Source organism: Colobus angolensis, unplaced genomic scaffold (assembly GCF_000951035.1).
Source record: "Colobus angolensis palliatus isolate OR3802 unplaced genomic scaffold, Cang.pa_1.0 Scaffold455, whole genome shotgun sequence".
NCBI lineage: Eukaryota > Metazoa > Chordata > Mammalia > Primates > Cercopithecidae > Colobus > Colobus angolensis.
This window is the reverse complement of record NW_012117988.1, coordinates 326,134-349,393: the sequence shown is the minus strand read 5'-3', so window position 1 is coordinate 349,393 and position 23,260 is coordinate 326,134. Positions and strand designations below refer to the sequence as shown.

Here is a 23,260-nt window from a genome sequence, read left to right as displayed (position 1 = left end):
TTAATAACAGACATGACTGGAAGTATTAAAATGTAACAAAGGATATCTCATTATTTTTCCTGTATATACCACTGGTAATCTTCAACATCTCTCCCTCCCTTCCTCCCTTCCTTCTTTCCACCCTCCCTTCCTTCCTTCTTTCCTCTTTTGCTTTCAACTTCCTTTTCTTGTTTCCTTTTGCTTTCTTTCTCTTCTCCCTTTTTTCTCTCACTCTGGGTGTATGTGGTAGTGTAAAAAGGTTGACAGAGAAATCAAATATAACAGGAGCAGGGCCCTGAGAAAAGCACCTGGCATCCTGTAGGCAAACCATCGTTTCTAAAAGAAAGGACTGAGAGATTGAGGAGCTCAGGGCATTGCCAAATGAACAAGGCAAGCCCATCTATTCAGTACTAAACAAATGGAAAATGGCCTTTCCAAATAACTGACCTATAAAACAGCCTTTTCACAAGAGTACCATAATTACTGGCCAACAGCAACAATGAAAAACAACTCCCAAACCAAGAAATATTTCTGGATTAAAAGCCATGAGATCTGGATTCTAACAAGCTATGCTCCTCAAACTACAAGTACAAAATCTGGCTCTACACTAATAAGCTATGAGCCTCAAACTGGTGACTGGCATGTTTGGGTCTCCATCTCCTTCTCGGGGGTTGGGGTCTTAGAGACCCTTTTCCACACCCTGATTCTCTTACTAGTGTGTAGTATGCTTTCCTTTTGACTTCTCATGCTGACCATCTGAGCAGTAGTGAGAAGCAATTTCAAATGAAAACATCGTTTATCGTGTGCCGAAAGAAACAAAAAAAGAACACAGGAAAACAAAAAGACAATGAAAGAGAATGAAAATGTAATTCATTTTATTAAAAAGAAGAATTGTTCTTCTGGGATACTGGATAGAAACCTTGATGAGTTACCTAGCCATCAGAAATGCTCTAACGAAGAGAAGAGAAAGAAAGAGGGAAGAGGGCAGGATAAAAGAAAGAAAAAAGGAAGGGAAAAATAAAGGAAGGAAGTTATCTGTTCATTTCTACAGAGACTCTGTTGAGCATTAGACAACAAGACTTGGGAAAAAATTTACAGAAACTTTTCCAAAAATCTTTTCAGAAGGATTTTTTTCCCTCTGAAAAGCATCATTAGGGGCTGTAAAATACCCAAGGCAAGCCTCTTTCATATTACTTACTGGACACGAAACACTAACACAATTGAGGCTAGCCAGAGGCCATTTAGAAATTCAATAATTATTCAACCCAAGGGGCTTTCCAAATGGTGAAGTAGCTTCTTAAGAGGAAATTAATATTGAACAGTATATCAAACTAATTGGAATCTTGAGAAAATAGTTCTGTGTAGGTAGAACAGCTAGAGGCTAAAGAAGATCAGGTTGGATGATACCTTCATTTTTGTCTCTTGCCTTAATTATGATGTGAAGGGAAAAATCTTGTTTATTTTCTATGCCAGGAGGGTAGGGGGTGGTTTGGAGAGGTTCCAAGTTTATCAAAAACTACCTTCAGTCTGGCAGTAGAAAAGTTTACTTCCTTCATTTCTTTCCCACAGACATTCAAAGAGAGCTAAGGAGATACAAAAACCTTTTTTTCTGTATTTGCAATGCAAGGCAGTTGGGAATTAATGACTGATTTGTTGTTGAGGGCAATGGGAATTGATTGCAAAAGCAGTAAAGCTGTGTTTCTCAAAGAGAGAAAGTCTATTTGAGATCTTCATTATTTTACTATTTAGAAGAGAAAGGGGCGTTATATCACGTTGGAAGCATCCAAGACTCACTAGCCTCTTCTCTATCTTTCTGTGCCTTTCTGTATTAATTGCTTTGAAAGCACAACATTCCAAACCCATTGAGCACACAGTGGCCTGATTTTTCCATTTGTGAAAGGTGCTAAAGTCTCACAGTAGGATTAATGTCGGGGTCCAGGCTATGGGCTTGTAGATGTGACTCCCTTAGACTTTGGTTCTCCTGGCAACTAACCCTTTTTGGATTATATCTAAGTTGACCTGTTTTATAGTGAGAGAACTCCTCTCCATTACTCAGAGTACTGAGGCAGATCACAAGTGTACCACACCTGGTTAATGTTAAGCCAGAGCAGAAATATCAGGCTCATCTCTTGAGAAGAAGGGTCACTTGTTAAAGATACAAACTATTTTTTTTTGAGATGGGGTCTCATTGTTGCCCAGGTTAGAGTGCAGTTGTGCAATCATAGCTCACTGCAGCCTCAACCACATGGATATTTTTAAATAAGAAAAAAAATACCATCTAATAGAGAGATTTGAAGGAGCACTGGGTCACTATAAGCAAAACACATTCTAAGAGCAGCAAGAAAGAGTATAGTCTCTTTTCAATAATTTTTTTTTTTTAACTTGGGAAAGAACATTCACTCTATTCCTATAGACTAGAAAGAAGATAATTGTCCATTATGATTCCAAACGACACTATCTTGTTCAGCTGTCACTGAAACAACTTTGAACACTGTCATACATTCTTCTCAGCTCCCGAACTCTGACCTTTTTATGCCTTAGTTCCACTTTCACAAAATGGGATTGATGTAATGTGCATTTCAGAGGAAATGACTATAGACATTTAGTGTCATTATAAATGCTGAGAAGTATGCTAGCAGAAATTATGCCTTAAGATCATATATGGATTCTTGTATGGTTTGAAATTGCTTAAAAGATAGATATGATCTCTAAAATGTATATATATATGATGTCTTCTTATATATCTATATATAAGAAATATTTATATATCTATAAATCTGTATATATCGCAATATAAATTTGCTGCTATTTGAATTGCCATTACCTCAGTGCTTAGGGGAAGCCATGCACATTTGTTTCTTTTCAGTACCCAGAGTTAATTAACATAAGTTATTACAGAAGTTCCCATAAGCATTGAGACAATTTCTCTATAGCTGGGACTATTTAAGGTTTTGAAAACAAAGCAGAAGCAGGTAAGGAGGAAGTATGCTTTACTATTGAAGATTTATTAGGTACACATTTAGATTTGTGAACTCTCATTGCTTAGGATGAAAGGAAGGACTCTTGAGGATGTCTGCTGTTTGTTAGTGAACTGCCTGTAACAATTACAATTAGCACACACATGAGCACAATGAACTGGGTAGTCAGACTTAGCCAAAATAAACAGAAATAGCCTCTTACCAAATTTACTTTGAGTAGCCCTTGAACTACTGCCCAGAGCAATATGACTGTAGGTCCAAGTTTGTTAATGACTATGCAAATGTGCTTTCTTCACTTTTACTCTATTGTCATCTGTCTATTACAATGTTGCTATGGCGACATCTTTCCAATATCCCTGTGCTCCTTTGGTATCCTTTAAGGGGAAGCTGCAATGAAGTGGTTTGGCAAAAGAATCCTCTTGGAATTTTTTTTTTTTCAAACGCTACTGAAGACTAGCATGACTTTCCTCTTCTGGGAAATGTATATAGCATGAGTTAGAAATGACGGAAATTAATCTGTACTGACTTGGGCAAAGAATGTGAATGTTATTTATTCTATTCCAAACTACCTGAAAATATTCTCTTTCTGTTCCTAATTTGCAGAAGATAACATCTTAAGGGACACTGACACTTGTGGGTGTATGAGTATAACACGTGCTGGGGGCCCTTGAGCTCATGAGGGAGGGGCTACATGTGGGTGGGGTGAGAACTATACGCTGGAAAGAATGACAGGTGGTGACGCTGGAGCACGTACCGTGTGACAGGTGTTACCCTAAGCATGTTGTATATATTCCTTCATTGAATACCTATATTATCCTTATTTTATAAGATGAGGTAACAGAGCTTCAGAAAGGCTAGACTCAGCTACTACGGGTCTGTCTGACTCTGACGTTCATCCTCTTAAAAACTGGGGCAGTTTGGAAATGAGATTCCTTGGTGATGAACAGAAATATTGCTTAGCGGCTGTGTTTTTGTATCTGGCAGTTTTCTCATATTTGAGTCTTATATTCACAATCGATATCTTTACGTTACACAAATGACACAGAATTAGAGTCATTTAATTAGAGTCATTTAATCCAGGGTTGATATCACTAAGTCATGACTATTTATTAAATGTTTCTTACAACATCTGAGATGACTTGATATTGCAAAAGATGTAAGTGATTTTAGAAGTTCTCATTTTGTAGTTACTTGCAGAAACCTCTTTTGGAGGAGGGATGTTTTCTCCATATATCCTAATTTCTACTTAATATATTTCCACACCTCTTTGAAGTGTGTAGTAAGAATGGTAAAATGCAGTGCTTCGTCATTTGGTACACTTCAACCAATATGCACTAAGATGTGATCATATGGGGCATAGAAAAATGTGAAAGACCCAATTCTTTTACTGCAGAAGGCAGGAAGCTCATATTTGATTACTGTTACTATGAACTATAAAAACGTTTTAAATGTAGTTTACCCGTAACCATCACCCTGCAAGGGTAATATTGCTCCCCGCCAATTTACGGAGGAGAATACCGAGGCTTTCAGGTTGTAGATAGACCAAGACCACACAAGTAGAGAGTGTCAGGCTGTGGGTTGGACTTTAAAATCCATGTTCATCCACGACTCCCAGTGTGTTCTAGTAAATTTGCTAGAATCCGAGTATTTTCCAATGATTGATGCTCCGCTCTGTGTCAGGCAGTTCATGGTATTTTTCAACAATCAGAAAATTCTGGGGAAGGCAAACCGTTTCGCCCTCTCTAGGTGCCTTGGAAGTGGCCGTGGTGGACCCACAGATCATCCTTTCTGATCTGACACCTTCTTCACTGCCCTGGCCCGAGGGTCAGTGTCTTTTCTGCAAGGCTGGAAGGCCCCTTAGACTGGTCATGTCCCATCTCTTTCCGGAGGGAAGATGATCCCAAAGACGACTTTTCTCCCCACGGAGCTGCCATTCCGCAGGCGGCCGCCAGGGGTCCCCGCTCGGCGTCCCCGCGAGACGATCGAGCCCCGGCCGGCTGCGCGGCGCGCTGGGTGCAAGTGGGGGCTGCTCCGGAGCGGCGGCGGCTGCAGCTGGAGCCAGGCGCTCGCCCGTCCTCCGGTTGACTCGCTGGGACCGCGCGCACCGGCCGCAGAGTCCCTTGAGTGGATTGGGAAGCGACGCCCCACCTGCCCCGAGCTCACCATTTTCCTCTCGCGCTGGCTGCAGCTGACCCGGCGAAGGGAACCGACCGGGCCCTGGGCTGGAGGTAAAACGCCACGGTGAGTAAGAACGCGCTCCAAGCGAGGGGAGGCGGCGCAGCCCGGTGGCTGCTCGCTCCCGACCTCACCCAGGAGGGCGGCGAGGTGCGGGGCGCACCTGAGCGCGTGTGCAAGAAGGTGCGGGAGGCGGCGGACCGGCCCTCTGCCGGCCGGCCGCGGGCTTCCGGGGCTGGAGTCCGCTTCAGACCCCTGCCGGCGCCTGGGCTTCTGGCCGGCTCCTTGTGTGCACTTCCCGGCAGGAACTAGGGTCGCCCACTTTCCACCCCGGGATCCGTGGCCTTGATTTGAAAAGATATAAATCAATAAGATCGTCCTTCTTTCGGGGTGCAAGTCTCCGAGCCCATCCCCAGCCGCGGACGCATGCAGGGTGCGTGTTGGGCTGTGGGTGGCGGGAAGACAAACTTTTACAAAAGTGCTCCCGGGCTGGGGGACAACGCTTGGGCGTCCTGAGCCTGAGGGAGGAGTCTCGGCTTGGGGCAGGGTCGGGGAACTCCGCGCCGTAAGCCAGGTCGCCCCCGGGGCTGACGATGCCTCATGGAGGTGGGGAGCGTGTAAAGGCCATACAAATCGCTCTTAACTTTGGGGCCAACAACTGTCAAACATCTGGAATCCCAGCCCTCCCTTTCCCTGAACTGGGGAAGAAGGTGAAAACCCTTCCACTTTTCTTTGATTGCCCCTTCCCACCTTCAGACCCCTGCTGGGAGGGTAAAGCGCAGACCCCTGGCGCCTGACAAGTACCAGAGACCCTAAATCTCTCGGGATTCCCCCTCGCCCTCTTTCCTGACCCTTTCCCCTAACCCTCCCCGCAGGGGCCTTGCGACGCAGCCGACTGAGAGCGTGGCGAATGGCCTTTTGTTTCTCTGTGTTTCGCCTATTGTTTGCCTTTCCGACATCTCGCAGGGCTTGGGGAGAGAAGGAAGCCCCTCTGGTCCCCCTCCCCGACCCCCATGCCAGCTCCGGCAGGGGATCCCAGCTGGGGAAGCGGAGGAGCCCGACCCCAGCGAGGCCGCCCCACCCCGCCCTTGTGGTTAGAGGGCGGAGGGAAAGTTGTTCCTTCCCCGCCTCCGCTGCTGCCTGTGGCCCGGGGCGCGTTTCTCAGATCTCAACCCAGGCGCGCCGCAAAGGGCGCAAATCCGAGAAGGTGCTGCTTTCGAGACAGTGGAAGCGTGTTCCGCCCCAATCCAAAGTGTCCCGTGGTTGGTTCCAGAGGATTTCAATCTCTAGCCAAAGGCGTTGGGGCTGGGCTGCTGCTAGGGCAGTGGGAGGGAATCAGGGCACCTTTGGTAGGCGGAAAGCTGAGATTCTCGGGTCCACAAGTTTCCAAGGGCGGGAGGGCAGGCTAGTTGCCAAAAAGAGAACGGAAATGTAAATAACGAGGAAGCCTCCTGACGTTGCCTGGAAATAGTGGTGTGGTGGTTCACTCCGGAATGAACGTGGAGTTCTGGCTTTGAGTACCGCTCCAAGTTTAAATCTCAAGTCCCCTTTCAGCACTGTAGAAAAAGAGGACTCAGAGGAGGCAACGCAGATACGGCCAGAGCACAGTTCCTGCTTCCACGTTCCCGCGAACAAGTGGCTTAGGATGGCCCCGAGTTCCCCTGTGGGTGCGCTTGTTGGGTTGCAGGCGGCCCTGTTTCCCTGCACAAGTTAGATGCTTATACGTTGTGTTCATTCTTAGTGTGGATTATTGATTAAAGAACTGGGGCAAAAGCAAAGTAGCTACTCTGAGAAGGCAGGCTCCCCAGATGGTGCCCAGCGAGTTGTCTTGCCTCTGAGGGGAGGCTGACTGGGATTGTGCACCTGTTGGAACCTATACCTCCCCATAGCCTTGCAGTTGACCTGCTGTTGCCAGCTTTTCCTGTGGGATCCCCAGTCAGTCCCTCTTCCAAGGAAGCTCGATTACACTTTTGATTCCTCCTCAACCCAGGGGAAGAAGGAGGCTTCTGTAGGAACATTATGATCCAGGTACCCACTCAGACATTTTCAGTAGATACCAGAAGCTTGGCTCTGCACAGCTCCGAGAGTTTTTCCTTTGCCAACTCAACAGGACTTTTGAGTTTCCATTTAACAAAACAGAAGTGAGACTGCTAAGCCAGGAATGTGACACATAGAGCACTTTCTGTAGTGATTTCTGGATATTGTGTCTCTTTACCTTCCCAACGATGGAACCAGTAAGAGAAAAAAAGCAACATCTTTGAAGTACTGAAAGGCACTTTACAAACATTTCATTATGAAAATGAACCCCAAGGAAGGATTCCTTTGAAATTTAGAAGCAGCAACCCAGAAGCAACAAAAAAGACCAAAGTTACTCAAGAAGTACCCAAAGGTATCATTAACAAGGTAAAAGAGCATTTCTTGTCTTGGCCTACCCACTAAGGAAAACAGGGTAATTATAATGGAAGTTAAGCTTGTACCATTTCTTTTAGAATTAAAAATCCTCCCCAAAAATCATTATAGGAAAACTAGAAAATACTGATAGGTGAAAATGAATATAAAAGGGGTAGATATTATTATAAACAAGGTTCCAGTGAACAATCTTTTTTTTTTTTTTTTTTTTGAGATGGAGCCTCGCTCTGTCGCCCAGGCTGGAGTGCAGTGGCGGGATCTCAGCTCACTGCAAACTCCGCCTCCCGGGTTCACGCCATTCTCCTGCCTCAGCCTCCCGAGTAGCTGGGACTACAGGCGCCCGCCACCTCGTCCGGCTAGTTTTTTGTATTTTTTTAGTAGAGACGGGGTTTCCACTGTGTTAGCCAGGATGGTCTCGATCTCCTGACCTCGTGATCCGCCCGTCTCAGCCTCCCAAAGTGCTGGGATTACAGGCTTGAGCCACCGTGCCCAGCCGAACAATCTTACCTATCTGTTTCCTTGGAATAAATTTCTGAAGATGTGATACCTAGGTCACAGGGACTGATGCATTCTTTAGGATATTGAAGAGTGCCATATTTCCCTGTAGAAAACATGTCCCAGTTTACTTTCTTCCCAGTAATGCACAAAGGCTCCTGTGTCCTATACCTTACACCTCACTCGCATTTTATGTTGTCATTCTTTTTCATTTCTGTCATACTGATGGGAGTGTCTTGTCATCTTATTTTGCATTTAAAAATCAAGTTAGATTAAACATTTTTCATATTGTTTGTAGTATTTCTTCCTTTGTGATGATGTCAGTTTGTGCCCTTGCCTTTTTTCCAGTGGAGATGTTATCCTTTTTCTTTTGATTAGATATGCTCTTAAAAAAGCATAGTGTTCTGACTTCTACCCCTACCACACAATCAGAAAATCTGTGTTAACTGGAAGTGCTCAGCTTTCTCAGCCATTCTCTTTCCTTCTGGATAGCAAACACTTGGCAGAACTGCAACCATAAATGACTAAAGTAATTGACACATCATTCCAGTAAAGCTATTAGAGAGAACAGGCAAAGGCTTTATTAGAGAAATTCATGAAAAATAGCAAGTGTATATTTTATGCTTAGTAGCTTGCATGTTCTAGCTCCTTAACAAGCTTGTAGTACTATTTTTAATTTGGAACAACTCTGCTGATAGTTATTTTTACTAAATGGTTTGCACTAACTCGTTTTATTGTCTGATCCTTCTACTGATAGCCTGCATATACCATGATCCACAATTTGTTATTGTTCTTTTAAACATTTCTTCTAACTTCTTGGCTGAAATTTGCCTCACTTTTATCATAAGATTTTCTTTGGCTATAACATTTGAGCCTTGCACTTGGAATAATCTTGAATCTGAACAGTTTGGCAGCATGTTCTTAATGGCATGAGCAGGAAATGACTTCCAAGGGCAGAACCAGGTACATTGCAGGTACATTTCACCCTTTTTTTGTGCATTTGCATAGCCACAATCTCTGTTAATTCTTGCTTGAAAGGAGATGATTCTGAAATGGGGTAGAGGCGAGAGAGGAAGAGAAAATCCATGTCAGCCAGGTGGTGAATCAATATAGATGAAGGGCCATACTAGAAAAGTAAATAATCTAGGTAATCTGACTTCAAAGTAACTTTTAAAAAGATAAAATATATTAAAGTATTATGTATTATTGGAATAGCGAGTTAAATTAACTCACAGAATGTAGTCTTCTAACTAGGAGCATCTAATGTAAAATTGTTCCATATTACGGCTCTGGACATTTTATTTCAGGCACATAAAAAACAATAAAAGACAGATACTGTACTATACTTTTCCACAGCATTTTCCATGCCTTTAGATGTAGGAATCAAACAATATACATCAGGAATTAAGAGTGTGCTACATTAGAATCACAGCCTCTCAAAGGTTAAATGAGAGCTTAATGGTCATCTAAGTCAACCATCCATCCAATTTCACTATGGATCTTCACTCTTAAAGTAATGAAATACCATTCTACAAATGGCATCAATTCAAACAAACCAAGCTGAGAAGGAAATGGGCCAGAAATGTCAACCTTTTTCCCCTGAGCAGGAGGGGAAAAATACAAGGGTATTGACTCTAGGGAGCATGTATAAGCTCTTTAAATGTGCTGACTTTTCATAGGATAAACAATGTTGGCAGCAAAACAGTTAAGTCATTGAAATGTTATAATTTTGCAACATTCTCTGCTCCCTATTCTCTAGCCATTGTCTTGGTGAAGTTCACAGGTGGTATAGCAAAGTCCTTTCAAAATGACCCAAGAAACGAGGAAGAGAGAATAGAAGATGATGGAGAGGGAATCTTATTCCTTTAAACCTGTCTTAAAGACTTTCTAAGGAGACTCTTGGTCACCCAGAGGATGGTTGGCATTACCTCTCCTTAGAGAGGTGAATGTCCCTGATGTTCTGAGACTACCAATCCAACTGAGGATAGGCTTACAGGATAGCACAATAACCCTGAAAAAGAAGATGGAGGAGGAGAAGGAGAAAGAGATTTTGGAGGGAAAAGGAATCTTAATTCCAAAAATATACCTTATTTCCTCCTGAATAGAGCTGTGAATTTGTAAAAGTAGTACAAACATCTTCTGATTTCCACTCGGACAATCTCCCAGGCACAGTCACTGTATTTCTTTTCTTTCAGGAAATTGTCTATCCTGTTGAAATATCTCCTCAGTTCGAGGTTACTCAGCTGGGGGACCCTGGCTTCTGAGGGTTTCATCTCATTCTCTTTCATTTCTTTCATGTCTTCATTTTCGTTCTTGTCTTCCTCCAAGCATTGGTTCAGGTATTCTGCTTGCTGATCAAGTCCTATTTGGATTTGTTTGACGTGTCTCTCTTTCCAAGATTTGAAGGTGTGTTGGCTGAAGATGTTGAAGGTCTGTAGGGACATTTCATAGAAGGCCTTCTTGATGTCCCTCTTCATATGCTGGGTGTATTGTAGAAACTCTTGGGGCAACTCAAAAGCTATGTTTTCTCGTAGACATTCTACAGGAAATGAATTGCTCATACTACTCAGAAGTCTCAGATTTTGCCAGGTGACTCTTCTCAGGTGAACATTCAGTAAGTTACAGTCCAGGGATAGGGTGCCAGCAATGAACATACCCATAAGGAACTGAAGCCACAGACACTTTTGAATCATGTCAGGTATGGTGCTCATTTTTTTTTTTTGTTGTTTCAAGCTAAAAAAAAATCCAGAAGATGTGGATTTGACAATGATGTTTTAAGTACTCCTTCATGTGCCTTTATATACCTGAATATCTTCAGCAGGAGTTTTCTCATTCGTCATTTTACAGTTAACCAAGGTTGCGGCCCCTTTCCTTTGCCTCTGAGGCTTTTTTTTTTTCTTCTTCTTTTTTTCTTTTTCACTTTGGGTGACTATGCTGACTTTGGAAGTGATACCAGTTTTTTTTTTTTTTTTCTGAAAAATGAACAAAGTATTATCATCGTGTTACCTTGAATGCCTGGATGATCCATCCCAGCACTAAGTAATCATCACAACAAGACTGATTTCAGAAGCCAAAAGCTGAGTCCATGCACTCACTCACTCACTCACTCAAATCTATTACATAAGAGGGAGTGATCCTTCATGAAAATATATTTTTTGTACCTGGCGCTATAGCCAAACATCCTGTCTCACTGAGTTAATCATAGACATTGACCAAATGACTGTGATTATTTGATTGCTAGGTCACCAGAGCACAATATAGTTTAGGTTTTTCCAATTTTGTTAAATTAAGTTTCTATATTTGGATATTTTCTCTTTTTGATTTTTCTGGATCCCCAAAAAGATGAAGAATAGAGTTGGTCAATTTAGCATGGCACTAAGTAGAAGACTAAGCTGGCTTGGTTTTCTGTTGCATTAGAAAATATTGATAATCTCTAAATATCCTTTTCTTCAGTTAAATTCATCCTTGACTTAGCCTTCCCTATGCCTCTGATACCTTCCTTAAAAGTCCTGGAGGGGGTTTTATATTTGAGAATATCCTTCTGCCTCATTAACTTCTCTCTTGTAGTATCATTTTCTTTTCTTTTTTTTTCTTTTTTTTCTTTTTTTTTTTTTAGATGTAGTTTAGGCAGTATTTTAAAACTTTTGCTTGATTGCTTGATTATTATTTCTTCTTGCCTGGTGGCTCTGGCTTCTGTAAAGGCTTTTGTTTGCTTCTGTGTTTGTTGTGCACTGAGAAGGTATGTGAGTAGGAGGTCACCCATTTAGCGAAGTGAATTCCTAGCTGGACCAATGTTACTGTGGTAATGATGGCTATCTATTGTTTATGGTTTTTACTTTGTTTGACCAAATAGCCTTCCTCTGATTATGGTTAAAGCAAATGGATTCTTTTCTCCGGGAAAGTAAAATGGGTTGTCATTAAACAAAGGGAGCTTATTATATCTTCTTACAAAAAAAAGATATACATTAATTTGCAATTAAGTCATTGTACAATGGCAAATAGCCACAGTTCCACAAACATGGCAGACTTTCGTTGAAAAGTTGGCTTATGAGACCATCCTGGCTAACACGGTGAAACCCCGTCTCTACTAAAAATACAAAAACTAGCCGGGCGAGGTGGCGGGCGCCTGTAGTCCCAGCTACTCGGGAGGCTGAGGCAGGAGAGTGGCGTAAACCTGGGAGGCGGAGCTTGCAGTGAGCTGAGATCAGGCCACTGCACTCCAGTCCGGTCGACAGAGCGAGACTCCGCCTCAAAAAAAAAAAAAAAAAAAAAAAGAAAAGTTGGCTTAAAAAGTTCTTGTCTAAATCAGTTGACTGCGCCAAAGGCTAATTGTGGGTAAGTGGGATTTCTTAAAATCCTGGCTTTTGGGAAAGGTTTCTATTTCCTATGAAAAATAAATTATATATATTATTCTACATGTTCTATCTACATAAATTCTGATTTGATGGGCAGATTTCTTGGGGTGACCAAATTTGAAAAATATTAAGAAAACAAGCCCTTTTATATAGCATTATAAATTGACACAACTTTCCTAGACAGGAAAGTGGTGATATGGATCAAAAGCCTTAAAAGTGTATATAGTATTTGACTCAGCAGTTGTTCCTCTAGGAATTGATTCCCCAGAAATAATGATGATGCCCTCAAAGACTTAGCTGTAAGGAAGTTTGTCACAGTAAAAAATGGAAAACAATTTTAATGTTCAGCAATAAATACTTAGTTAAGTAAGCCATCAGTAGAAAACATATATGTAAGCACTAAAAATTATGTGTGGGAATATATTTGGTCACTTGGATAGATACACTTTGTAGCTTAAAAAAAGCTTATATTTGCATATAGAGGCTGATACCACTTTTGTTAAATATAGACATATGCATATATATATACAGAAAAAAAGTCTTGATATATATGCGAAAATTTTGAGTCATTATCTCTAACTGGAAGAATAATGGGTGGTTTTTATTTTTATATTTTTATTTACTTGGATTTTTTAAGTTTTCTGTGATCAACAAGTATTTCTTTTTCTTTTTCTTTTTTTTTTTTTTTTGAGACAGAGTCTTGCTCTGTCGCCAGGCTGGAGTGCAGTGGCGCAATCTCCTGCCTCAGCCTCCCAAGTAACTGGGATTGCAGGCACACGTCACCATGCCTGGTTAATTTTTTGTATTTTAGTAGAGATGGAGTTTCACCATGTTGGCCAAGACGGTCTTGAGCTCCTGACCTCGTGATCCGACTGCCTCGGCCTCCCAAAGTGTTGGGATTACAGGCGTGAGCCACTGTACCCGGCCAAGTATTTCTTATTTAATGAGAGAAGGCTGTTTTTAAAAGAAGATACATTAAAAAAGGAAAAATTATTATACATCTGAAATGTGATCAATACTACTTTATTTGTTTAAACATTTCTACTCTAGAGTATTTTGAAAGAAAATGTGGATTCTCCCTAAGGCTCAGTTCCAATCAGTTGATATGAATAACATACAGTATGTGGGAATATACTATTCTTGCAGCCATGTTTATGCATATATATATACTTACAATTACACACACACACACACACACACACACAGATTCTATAAAGGGCAAAGCCTCTCTGAGGGCCATAGCTTTTTACATACCTCATATAACTTCTCCACCTAAAACTTCTTGAACTGTTCCAATTAGAACTGCTTGTTCCCCATTTTGCTTTTACAATGCCTTGGCCTCCTTAACATGGGTTTAAAAAAATAGATAATTGTATAACTGTTGGTCTCCCAATTTAGTGCATTCCCTCACTTCCCTGAAATTGCCCATGGTGCTTAGTATACTTTTCACTAGTTTGAGACTGTTCAGTGATACTAATCAAACTAAAAGATTGTTCAGTTCTGTTACTGTGGTAAGTTCTGCTCATAGGTGTTGGAGATGACTGCACATTTGGCTATTGTCAGTCATCTTGAAGTTGCCTGTATTTTTGGTCATGCACAGTTTTGTCATCTTTAGCCCTCTCACCCCAAATTTCCTCCCTTTACTATAATTCCATATTATATTCTCATTTATCTAAAAATGCACTTTCATGTTTACGACATTTCGGTCACTGGCGTAGGTCCTGAAGAAGGAAGAAGAAGTTGTGGTGCATGATCTCAAGGAGCCTGTGGCTGAAGAAGCAGGCATGTTCTGAGTGTTTTAGGCAGGAGGAGTAATTCTTAGGGTTTCCCAAGAGCATGGACTCCATTCCCCATGTTCTGGAACGTTAATAGATGCTGATGTTGACAATATTCATGACAAGGAAAGATAGTTGGCATACACATCTGTCCCTCTCCAACCATTAGGATTGCCTGTCTTTGCAAATAAAATATAGAACACTCATGCAACATTTGGGACATACCTACTAAAAAGTAATTCATTGTTTTTCTGAAACTCAGATTTAACTGTGTGTCTTTATTTTATCTGGCAACCCTCTCCACCATGCAAGCTCCCACTGCCCTCTCAGAGCAGAGCTCAGACGTGACATCCCCTGCAGAAAGCCATTCCTCTGCTACTTTTCCTCCTCCTGCAGAGTTGCATTTGATTGCATTTCTCTATGCTGGCTTTACATGTGCACATAACCCTAACAAGTGTACATGGCAAAGAGGTCACCCATCATACTAAAACAAAATAATACTGACACACACAAACATACACACACTTGTACACTAACATATAATCACTCTGATTAGAAGCATTATTGAATGATCAGTCACTGGTCATACCTCTGTTCTGTTCTGTAAATACCAGAGGTATTGAATGTATCTCAAAAATAGCATCAGAAAATTGAAAACAATGACAGTGTAAGGAAACATTTTGACTCCTAAATTTGTCTGGCATAACTGCTCAGTTTGTCATCAGCAGGCTATGCACTGACATGCTAACATGGTTTCCATGATATCTGTTCTTATTTCCCTGGCATGACTTGAGATCATTTATACATGTTCAGGCTTTCCTCAGAGGGAGGGCTGGTTAGCAGGGGCTGCTCTGTTGCTTATGGAATTGTGTAGTGTCTATGTGGATTATGAGGTTAACTATAATGGACAAGGCAGAATTTGACAAAATGGAGATGAGGCATTTCAGTCTAGACAATATAGCTGTGATTCAGTTGAGGGGCATTTGGCATCTGCTGATAAGATTTATTGCTCTCCATGAAAAGACAAGTTTCGAATCAGGGCAAGAGTAACACATTGATCATCCATATTACTCAATCCTTGAATGTACATTGTTCCATTTGTAGGGCCATTAGGCGATTGAGCCCAGTAGAGAGCCCGGGAAACGGAAGCCTTGTGTCCAGACCTAGCAGTACTTCCCATGGGACACGCAGAGGATGGTCACCACAATGTTTTGTGCAGCTGTTTTATCCTCAGACGAACCCAGTCACCTCTGGCAACTTGATGTTTCACTCATTCTCACTGCCTCAGCATTGTGGTCAGCCTCATTTGGAGCCAGCTTGTCTTCTGGTCCCTTTCTTGGCTCTTCTGTTAATGAGATCCTGATAGAGAAACTGATAATGACTATACAGGGAATACCGTGAATATGTGCATATGGTAAAAATTCAAACACCTCAGGGCAAGGGAAAGCTTTGCTTAACAGCTCCGCCTCATGTCATGCTCCTCTCCCACCCTGCGGCAACTACAGTTATCAGTTTGGTGTGTGTCCTTGTTTGATACCTTTCTCTCTACTAAGCAATAAGTTCTGTGAGGGAAGATATAACAACTGGCTTGTTTGCTTTCTCTTAAATGCCCATGGGGAATAGGAGAGACCTGGATCATATCCGTGGGTGGCAGTAGGAGGACTTGTATATATATTTTTTAAATTGACAATACAGGATTATAAAAATTGTGATATGCTTTGAGGTTGAATCCTAGAAGTATATCTTTGTGACTGTATATAGGATATCATTTGGAGATGATTTTAAAAATCTATATTATCAGCCTTTTATGGATATGAGGTCCAGGATAAATGGCTCACCAGACCTGGCCTGTGAGAGAGCCAGGCTGTTACAGCACCTGGCCCATAGTAGGTTCTTAATAATTATTTGTTGGGTAACCGAATGATGATAATGAAGCCATGTCTTAATGACAGTAAAGTTATTTGATGGTTTAGTTCTTTTTGTGTAGGGATATGGGGAAGACAAAGTCAGACGTTGGGGAAAACTGAGGCATTTACAGAGTGGTAGATGGCAACTTAGGTGTCCATTTAATGTCCTATACTACTTCTGGTGCATTCTCCTTGGGACTCCCCAAGGCTGGTTAGATCATGAGCACTTTTGTACCTCTCCTCTAGTGATATCACACAGTTTTGTATTGCTTGGTTGATTCATATTTCTTCCCCTCCAGAAGAAAAACGTGTCTTTCTTAGTTTTGTATCCGTGGCACCTCTTACACAGTAAATGTTTGTTTAATCAAAAACTGCCGTGTGACTTCTTATAGTTCTCAAATCTGATTGAGTTGTAATCTGTATAGGCAAAACTGCTGAGAAGTTCTAAGTCCATTCCCCTCCACCACCCCCTTTTGCCGCTTTTTTGTGCATGATGCTCCCTGTAGCTGTCATTTAATTGTATCAACCTTAGAGGGGCTCTTTGGCAAACTAATATCCAGTTGTCTTTTCCAGCCCAACTGAAGATTATGCATATAGTAACTTCCCGCCCAGGAATAATTTGAGCTGTTAGAAAAGAATCCCTGATAAAAAGAAATGTAGCGTGGTGGAATAAGTATTTCAGTAAATAAATGTGCACCATCAGTAAAACCTACGCTCTGTTTTAGGATTACCAAAACAGCCTCCATCCACATCCTCATTTCAGTGTTGATTTCCCGGGGTCCTTTTGAGCCCGAATGGGGCTTTTACTTCTGAGGGTGTTAGTAAGAATTTCAGATGGCAGGCATGAAAGATGGATGTCACCTTACCAGAATAATCCTTCTCTTTACTCAGTGAATTTATGTGGATTTTTTCCTAGACCACATCCAATAGTGGATATCTATTATGCTAGATAATAGCTGGGAAGAAATGACGAGAGTGCAGTAGATGATGGACAGAAATGTCCTCTTGTCTTTACAAGGAGTTGGCTTTGTAGAGATGAAGACAGTGTCTTCTTTTAATTACTGTCAGCTTGCATGTGGTCATAAGGTTTCTTGACATTTCTGAAGAACAAAGAAAGGTATTATGATAGAAAAATTTAAGTTGGCCTTATTTAGCCTGGCATAGGATTCACATGCTGCAAATTTAAGGATTTCTTAAGTGTCTTAACAATGCCCGAGGTTGGGGGTGGTATCTGGGAATAATCTTCTAGAGCAAGGCGGTGGAGTAAGAGAGGAGCGGTCTCTTTTCTTCCTGCCAGCCTCCCTCCCCCCCAGGTAACCTGAGAAGCTTGGAATGGGTTTCCTGAGAGATGCTAGACTTTTTCCAATGTCTGAAATTAAGTTATTTATATACTCACTTACTTGTTTTCTTTGTTTTCCATTTTATCCCTGGTGTTTAGCACACAGCGTACACTCGATAAATATTTATTGAATGAATAGATATGCATTTCATTATTTTATCTTATGAGTATATTCCAATCTAAATTGAATATCAGATCAGTTCAGTAATTCTACCTCTTTTGTTTTTGTTTTTGTTTTTTCTGAGACAGAGTCTCACTCTGTCAGCCAGGCTGTAGTGCAGTGGCATGATCTCTGCTCACTGCAACCTCCGTCTCGCATGCTTAAGCAATTCTCCTGCCTCAGCCTCCCAAGTAGCTGGAATTATAGGCGTGTGCCACCACGCCCAGCTAATTTTTGTATTTTTAGTAGAGAATGGGTTTCACCATGTTGGCCAGGCTGGTCTAGAACTCCTGACCTCAGGTAATCTACCCGCCTCCGCCTCCCAAAGTGCTGGGATTACAGGTGTGAGCCACCGCGCCCAGTCAATTCTACTTCTTGATAGAACCGTGTAACTTTGAGCAAGTCGCTTAAGCATTCTGTGCTTTATCTGTAAGCAAGGCTAATAAGAGTACCTATTTCAAAGTGTGATTGTGGAGATGTAAAGTGTTGAGAAAGTACCTAGTATATAGAATGTGGACAATAAATGATAATTATCATCATCATCTGTTGCCTACAGTGTTAGACACAATGCTAAATTCCAAGAATACAAAGGCAAACAAGACAAATATAGTCCCTTGCAGAGGTTCCTGGAGGCAGTGATACCTACCCTTAATCTTAAAAGGCAAGAGTTGATGAGAGTTTGAACTGGGAGAGTGATAGCAGGTATCAAGAAGAAGATAATTACTTAGAAAGTAAGGTTGGCAAGTTTTGGAAATTGATTTGGAATGGGAGGCAGGGGTGAGAAGGAGGAAACAGACTAGGGAGAAACTCAGTTTTCTAGCTAGGTATATGGTTGTGCTACCAACTGAGAGATAGCCTATGGGAGGAGGAGCAGGCTTAGGGGAGCAACTGGTGAGTTCTGTTATAGACAAGTTGCTTTGAATTGTCTGAGATAGCTAAGTGGAGATGTCTATTCAGCAGTTGGATATATGGCTTAAACTAGAACAGAAAACTGATGCTGGCAGGGGAGATAGATTTGAAGGTATCCACAGAAGCTGTAAGTGATAAGACTATAAGAATCAGTGGGTCTGTCCAAAGACAATATATAGGGAATGGAATAAAGTGGGTCTGTGTCAGAACCCTAAGAATATGCTATGTTACAGTAGGCAGCAGAAGAGGAAACTGGAGAGGATGGTCACAGGCATAAGGAGAATGAGGATGGAATATTCTGTTTTTTGTTTTTGGTTTTTTTGTCTCTGCGTCTTTGCCCAGATGACTCCACAGAATTCTCATCATAACACTGTAATCCAGCTATTCTTAGTTAAGCTCTATTTGCCAATGTTGATCTAGACCTAATGCCCTCCTGTTGATGTGATTCTTTAAACTCAGAAAGAAGAATTAACTCATTGAAGTCTACAGTCAAACCCTTTGGGCTATTTTAGTATATGCCTCCCATGAAATACATCTCCCTGCCAGGCATGCATATGTGGAGTTCTTGGCAGTCACCACTTGGACTGCAAGTTTGCCTGGTTTCTTTACTTCTGCCACTTCCACTGTAGGAGTATGGGGATGAATTCATTTCCCAGGGTTGCCATAACAAATCACCATAACCTAGGTGGTTTAGAACAGTGAAAATTTATTCTCTCATAGTCCTAGAGTCTGGAAGTTCAAAATCAGAGTGCCATCAGGATAATGCTCCTGCCATAGCCTCTAAACAAGAATCCTTCCTTGCCTCTTCTAGCTTCTGGTACTTGCTGGTAGTCCTTAGTGTTCTTTGGTTTCTAGATGCATCATCTCTGCCTCCATAGTTACATAACATTCTTCGTGCATCTGTGTGTCCCTTCATGTGGCCCTTCAATGGCCTTCTTATCAGCACACTACTTGTTACACTTAGTACCTACCCTAATCCAGTATGACATCTTCTTAATTTGATTACATTTGCAAAGACTTTTGTTTCCAAAGAAGGCCACATTATAGATATTGGGGGTTAGAACTTAAGTATATTTTTTGGGGAGACACAGTTCAATCCATGACAGGGGATATGGTACAGGGAGCCCGAGCCTTAATGGGGAGAGGATCTTGCAACAAATCTAGCCTGTTGGAAAGAATGGCTTGGAGACATTGAGCTAGTGTGGAAGTGTTTAACTATAGGTCTTTGTTAGACAGAAATGTGCTATATGAGTAGATAGTGTTAGTTCTTATAAGCCTGTCAACATGATAAGCCAGACGTTGTCTTTAAGTATTCTTTGGTAACAATCTATATAGCCATTAATAATAATAAAGAATAATTTTAATTTAACAATTATTAAGTGCCAATGCTCTAAATACATTCTCTTTAATTCCCAATTACTATACAATGTACATGATACTAGCTTCAGTTTAAAGAAAAGGAAATGGAAACTGGGAACTATAGAGCAACTTAACCAACGTCACAGAGCTAGAAATCCACAGAATCAGGATTCAAAACCACATCTGTCTGAGGCCACATTGTCTTTTTACAGGACTAGGGTCGTAAAGGGTTTGGGTTAAAATCCACTGTGTGTATCTATGCATTAATAGCCATTTTCATTCTGAAAATAATTTGAAACTATTTATAGAAATATATATGATACAAGAGAACAAAGATTAAAGAAATCAGAACTGAGGGAAAACAAGAGTGAAAAAGCAAGATGAAGTCAGGGGCACAGTTCAAATGTAAGAACGCATGCCATAATGTCCAGTGTCAATAGTGTAGAGGGTTGCAAATCTCAAGACTTCCTACAAGAAAAGAGATAATATAATTTGTTAAAGTATTTATAGTATCCAAAAGGCCAAATGAAGCAAAAACAAAACTACGTCTTCTTGGTACTGAGTTCTGGGAGGAATTTCTCCTGTGGGCCTTCAAAGAGGGAGCACCGTGAGATGTCCTGAGCAAAGACCCTAGTAACTTCTTTACAGGAGTTACCACTAGCACATGCATGGAAGGGCTAATTCTTACAACTTCCCTCCGTGTAGGCTGCTGTCTCCTTGCCAACAGGCATGCAGTTCCTTGGCAGACATTCTGCAGAGGTTGTTGATTTTTCTCATGTTGAGCTACAGAAAGGACTTCAGCTGCTCTGCTGGCTTGGGATAGCATTTCTTCATCATGGCCCGAAGTGGGGAAAAGCGTGGTCACACATGTTGGCATTCTCAGGGGTGTTCATGTGGAAACACTGCCCTGACATTGAAAGAGCCCTTGCCTAGATCTGATCCCGCATTTCCTATTATATATACAGAGGAACTTCTGGAAAAATAATCTGTGGACACAACTCTCTTTAATTTAGTCAGAACTGGGAAAACAAAACTATTCTGTCAGATTGACCCAGTGTCATAAACAAGAATGAAGTGCGTGCTGGATTTCCACACTGTCAGAGGTTTGATTTGCTCCATGTCCTCTAGAGGAATAGTTCCAAATATAGGAATCTAATGAAGCAACTTGTGGTCTTTTTTGTTGTTGTTGTGTTTTGTTTCTTTGTTTGTTTGAGCTTGTGGTTTTATTCTGCGTTGAGTTGACTTTATTTTCTCTGAAAGAGCTTCTTCATAAATTGGATGTTTTAAAATTAAAAACCAGGATAACGGCCGGGCATGGTGGCTCAAGCCTGTAATCCCTGCATTTTGGGAGGCCGAGACGGGTGGATCACGAGGTCAGGAGATTGAGACCATCCCGGCTAACACGGTGAAACCCCGTCTCTACTAAAAAATACAAAAAACTAGCCGGGCGAGGTGGCGGGCGCCTGTAGTCCCAGCTACTCGGGAGGCTGAGGCAGGAGAATGGCGTAAACCCAGGAGACGGAGCTTGCAGTGAGCTGAGATCTGGCCACCGCACTCCAGCCTGGGTGACAGAGCGAGACTCCGTCTCCAAAAAAAAAAAAAAAAAACCAGGATAGCCTTATGTCTCCAAATATTATAGCTAATTAAATACTGGGATATCCTCTTGGAATTACCAATCTTGCATAATTGAGTTTTTTTCCTTTAAGAGTAGAACTCACTGTGTGGAAACAGCCATATGAATGGTCCCAGAGTTAAAGCTTCTTTATATTCCCAGGAGAGATGTACTTAAGGAGAAATTGGGATTGCCCTATATATATCCCTGCCAGAATCACTCATTGCTAAATGTGATAATATGGTTTCTCATGGATGGTTCCAGTTGTTGGGTCAAATAATTTTGAAAGTATCTACTACATGCTTATTCCATCCATCCACCCACCTGTCCATCTGTCCTTCCATCCATCCTTCTATCCATCCATCCATCCATCCATCCATCCGTTTATCCATCCTTTCATCTCCAAGGAGATGATGCCTGACACAGGTAGTAAAAAAAATAGGAGAACTTCTTGTCCTCATAGTGTGTCCAAGTCTTCAAACAATAACAATAAAATTACAGAGCTTTATAAGTGCTATAAAGCAAATAAACAGGGCAAGAAGGTAACTGGGGGAGGTGATGGATGAGCTGAGACCTGAAGGGTGAAGATCAGTCAGCTGTGTACAAAGCTAGAAGGGAGCATTTTGGACAGAGGGAACAGCAAGTTCACAGGCCCTGATGGGCAGAGCTCAGGATATTTAAGGGATACAAAGGAGATTAGTTGGGCTGGAGTGAAGGGAATGGAGAGGTTGGTGCTAGGATATGTTGGGACTGGCAGGCACAGCAGGCCATGATGGAGTTCCAGTTTTATTCTAAGACCAGTTAAAACGTATGAAAGCATTTCAAACAAGAGAGTAGTATGATATGATGTGTGCTTGAAGGAGATCCCTTTGGGGGCCTTGTAGGGGAAAAATTTGGAGAAGGGGCTAGAGTAGAAACAAGGAGGCCAGGTCGAGGGCAGATATTTCAGTAGGCCTGGTGAGAGTTGTGACCTAGATTAAGGCGGGAGCAGTAGAGATGGAAAGAAGAAGACTGGTATGAGGCATGTTGTTAGTACATTACTTAGGATGTATTTGGGTTGAGGTTAATATCTATGATCACCAAAGGCAGTTTTCCAGAAGTACTATTGATAATATATTTGATTATGAGATCTTTACTGAATTAACATGATAGTTTTTTGGTAATCAGTAAATAATCTCATTTGGCATTTGATCTTTAACTGGATGGCCTTAAACTAGGTTAGCTCCCTTATACTTTAGCCAATGATATAAATAATTTACTTAATTGGCCTTAGGTTGAGGTTGAGGCTTGAATTTCCCAGGTTTGGCCTGAGGCTTAAATTTCTTAGAGTATCCCCTGATGTACTTTTCTGTGTGTGCACAGAACAAATGCATATTCCTATACATTATAACATTTAGATAAAATAATGTTTTTCATGATTGATTTAAACCATGGATAACTACAGTCAAATCATAATGGAATATAATCATATAATTATGAAGTTAAGAAAGTGATCCTAATCTATTATTTACTAAGTATAGATGAGAACCTAGAGCTGACAATGCCAATTCTAATTTGATTTAAAAACAAAAACTCGGCCGGGCGCGGTGGCTCAAGCCTGTAATCCCAGCACTTTGGGAGGCCGAGACGGGTGGATCACGAGGCCAGGAGATCAAGACCATCCTGGCTAATACGGTGAAACCCCGTCTCTACTAAAAATACAAAAAACTAGCCGGGCGAGGTGGCGGACGCCTGTAGTCCCAGCTACTCGGGAGGCTGAGGCAGGAGAATGGCGTAAACCTGGGAGGCGGAGCTTGCAGTGAGCTGAA

General features: G+C 41.6%; 2 protein-coding genes across 2 annotated transcripts in view; one reads left to right on the top strand and one right to left on the bottom strand.

The window, feature by feature from the left end:
* The first annotated feature begins 4,904 nt into the window (after nt 1-4,904).
* The window catches only part of MOB3B (MOB kinase activator 3B), a 208,466-nt gene continuing 190,110 nt past the window's right edge, over nt 4,905-23,260 (top strand). Inside the window, exon 1 of the mRNA XM_011958012.1 lies at nt 4,905-5,198. The gene's annotated coding sequence lies outside the window, so the exon portion shown is untranslated. The remainder of the gene's footprint in view (nt 5,199-23,260) is intronic.
* IFNK (interferon, kappa) lies at nt 8,593-10,788 on the bottom strand. Its single transcript, XM_011958010.1, has 2 exons — nt 10,123-10,788; nt 8,593-9,083 (listed from the first exon to the last, which is right to left on the bottom strand). The coding sequence occupies exon 1, from the start codon at nt 10,745-10,747 to the stop codon at nt 10,124-10,126; it is 624 nt and encodes a 207-aa protein (XP_011813400.1). The 5' UTR covers nt 10,748-10,788; the 3' UTR covers nt 8,593-9,083; nt 10,123.

Bases quoted from the DNA above. Each gene is read 5' to 3' on its own strand.
- IFNK (XM_011958010.1), bottom strand. From the start codon at position 10,747: ATGAGCACCATACCTGACATGATTCAAAAGTGTCTGTGGCTTCAGTTC.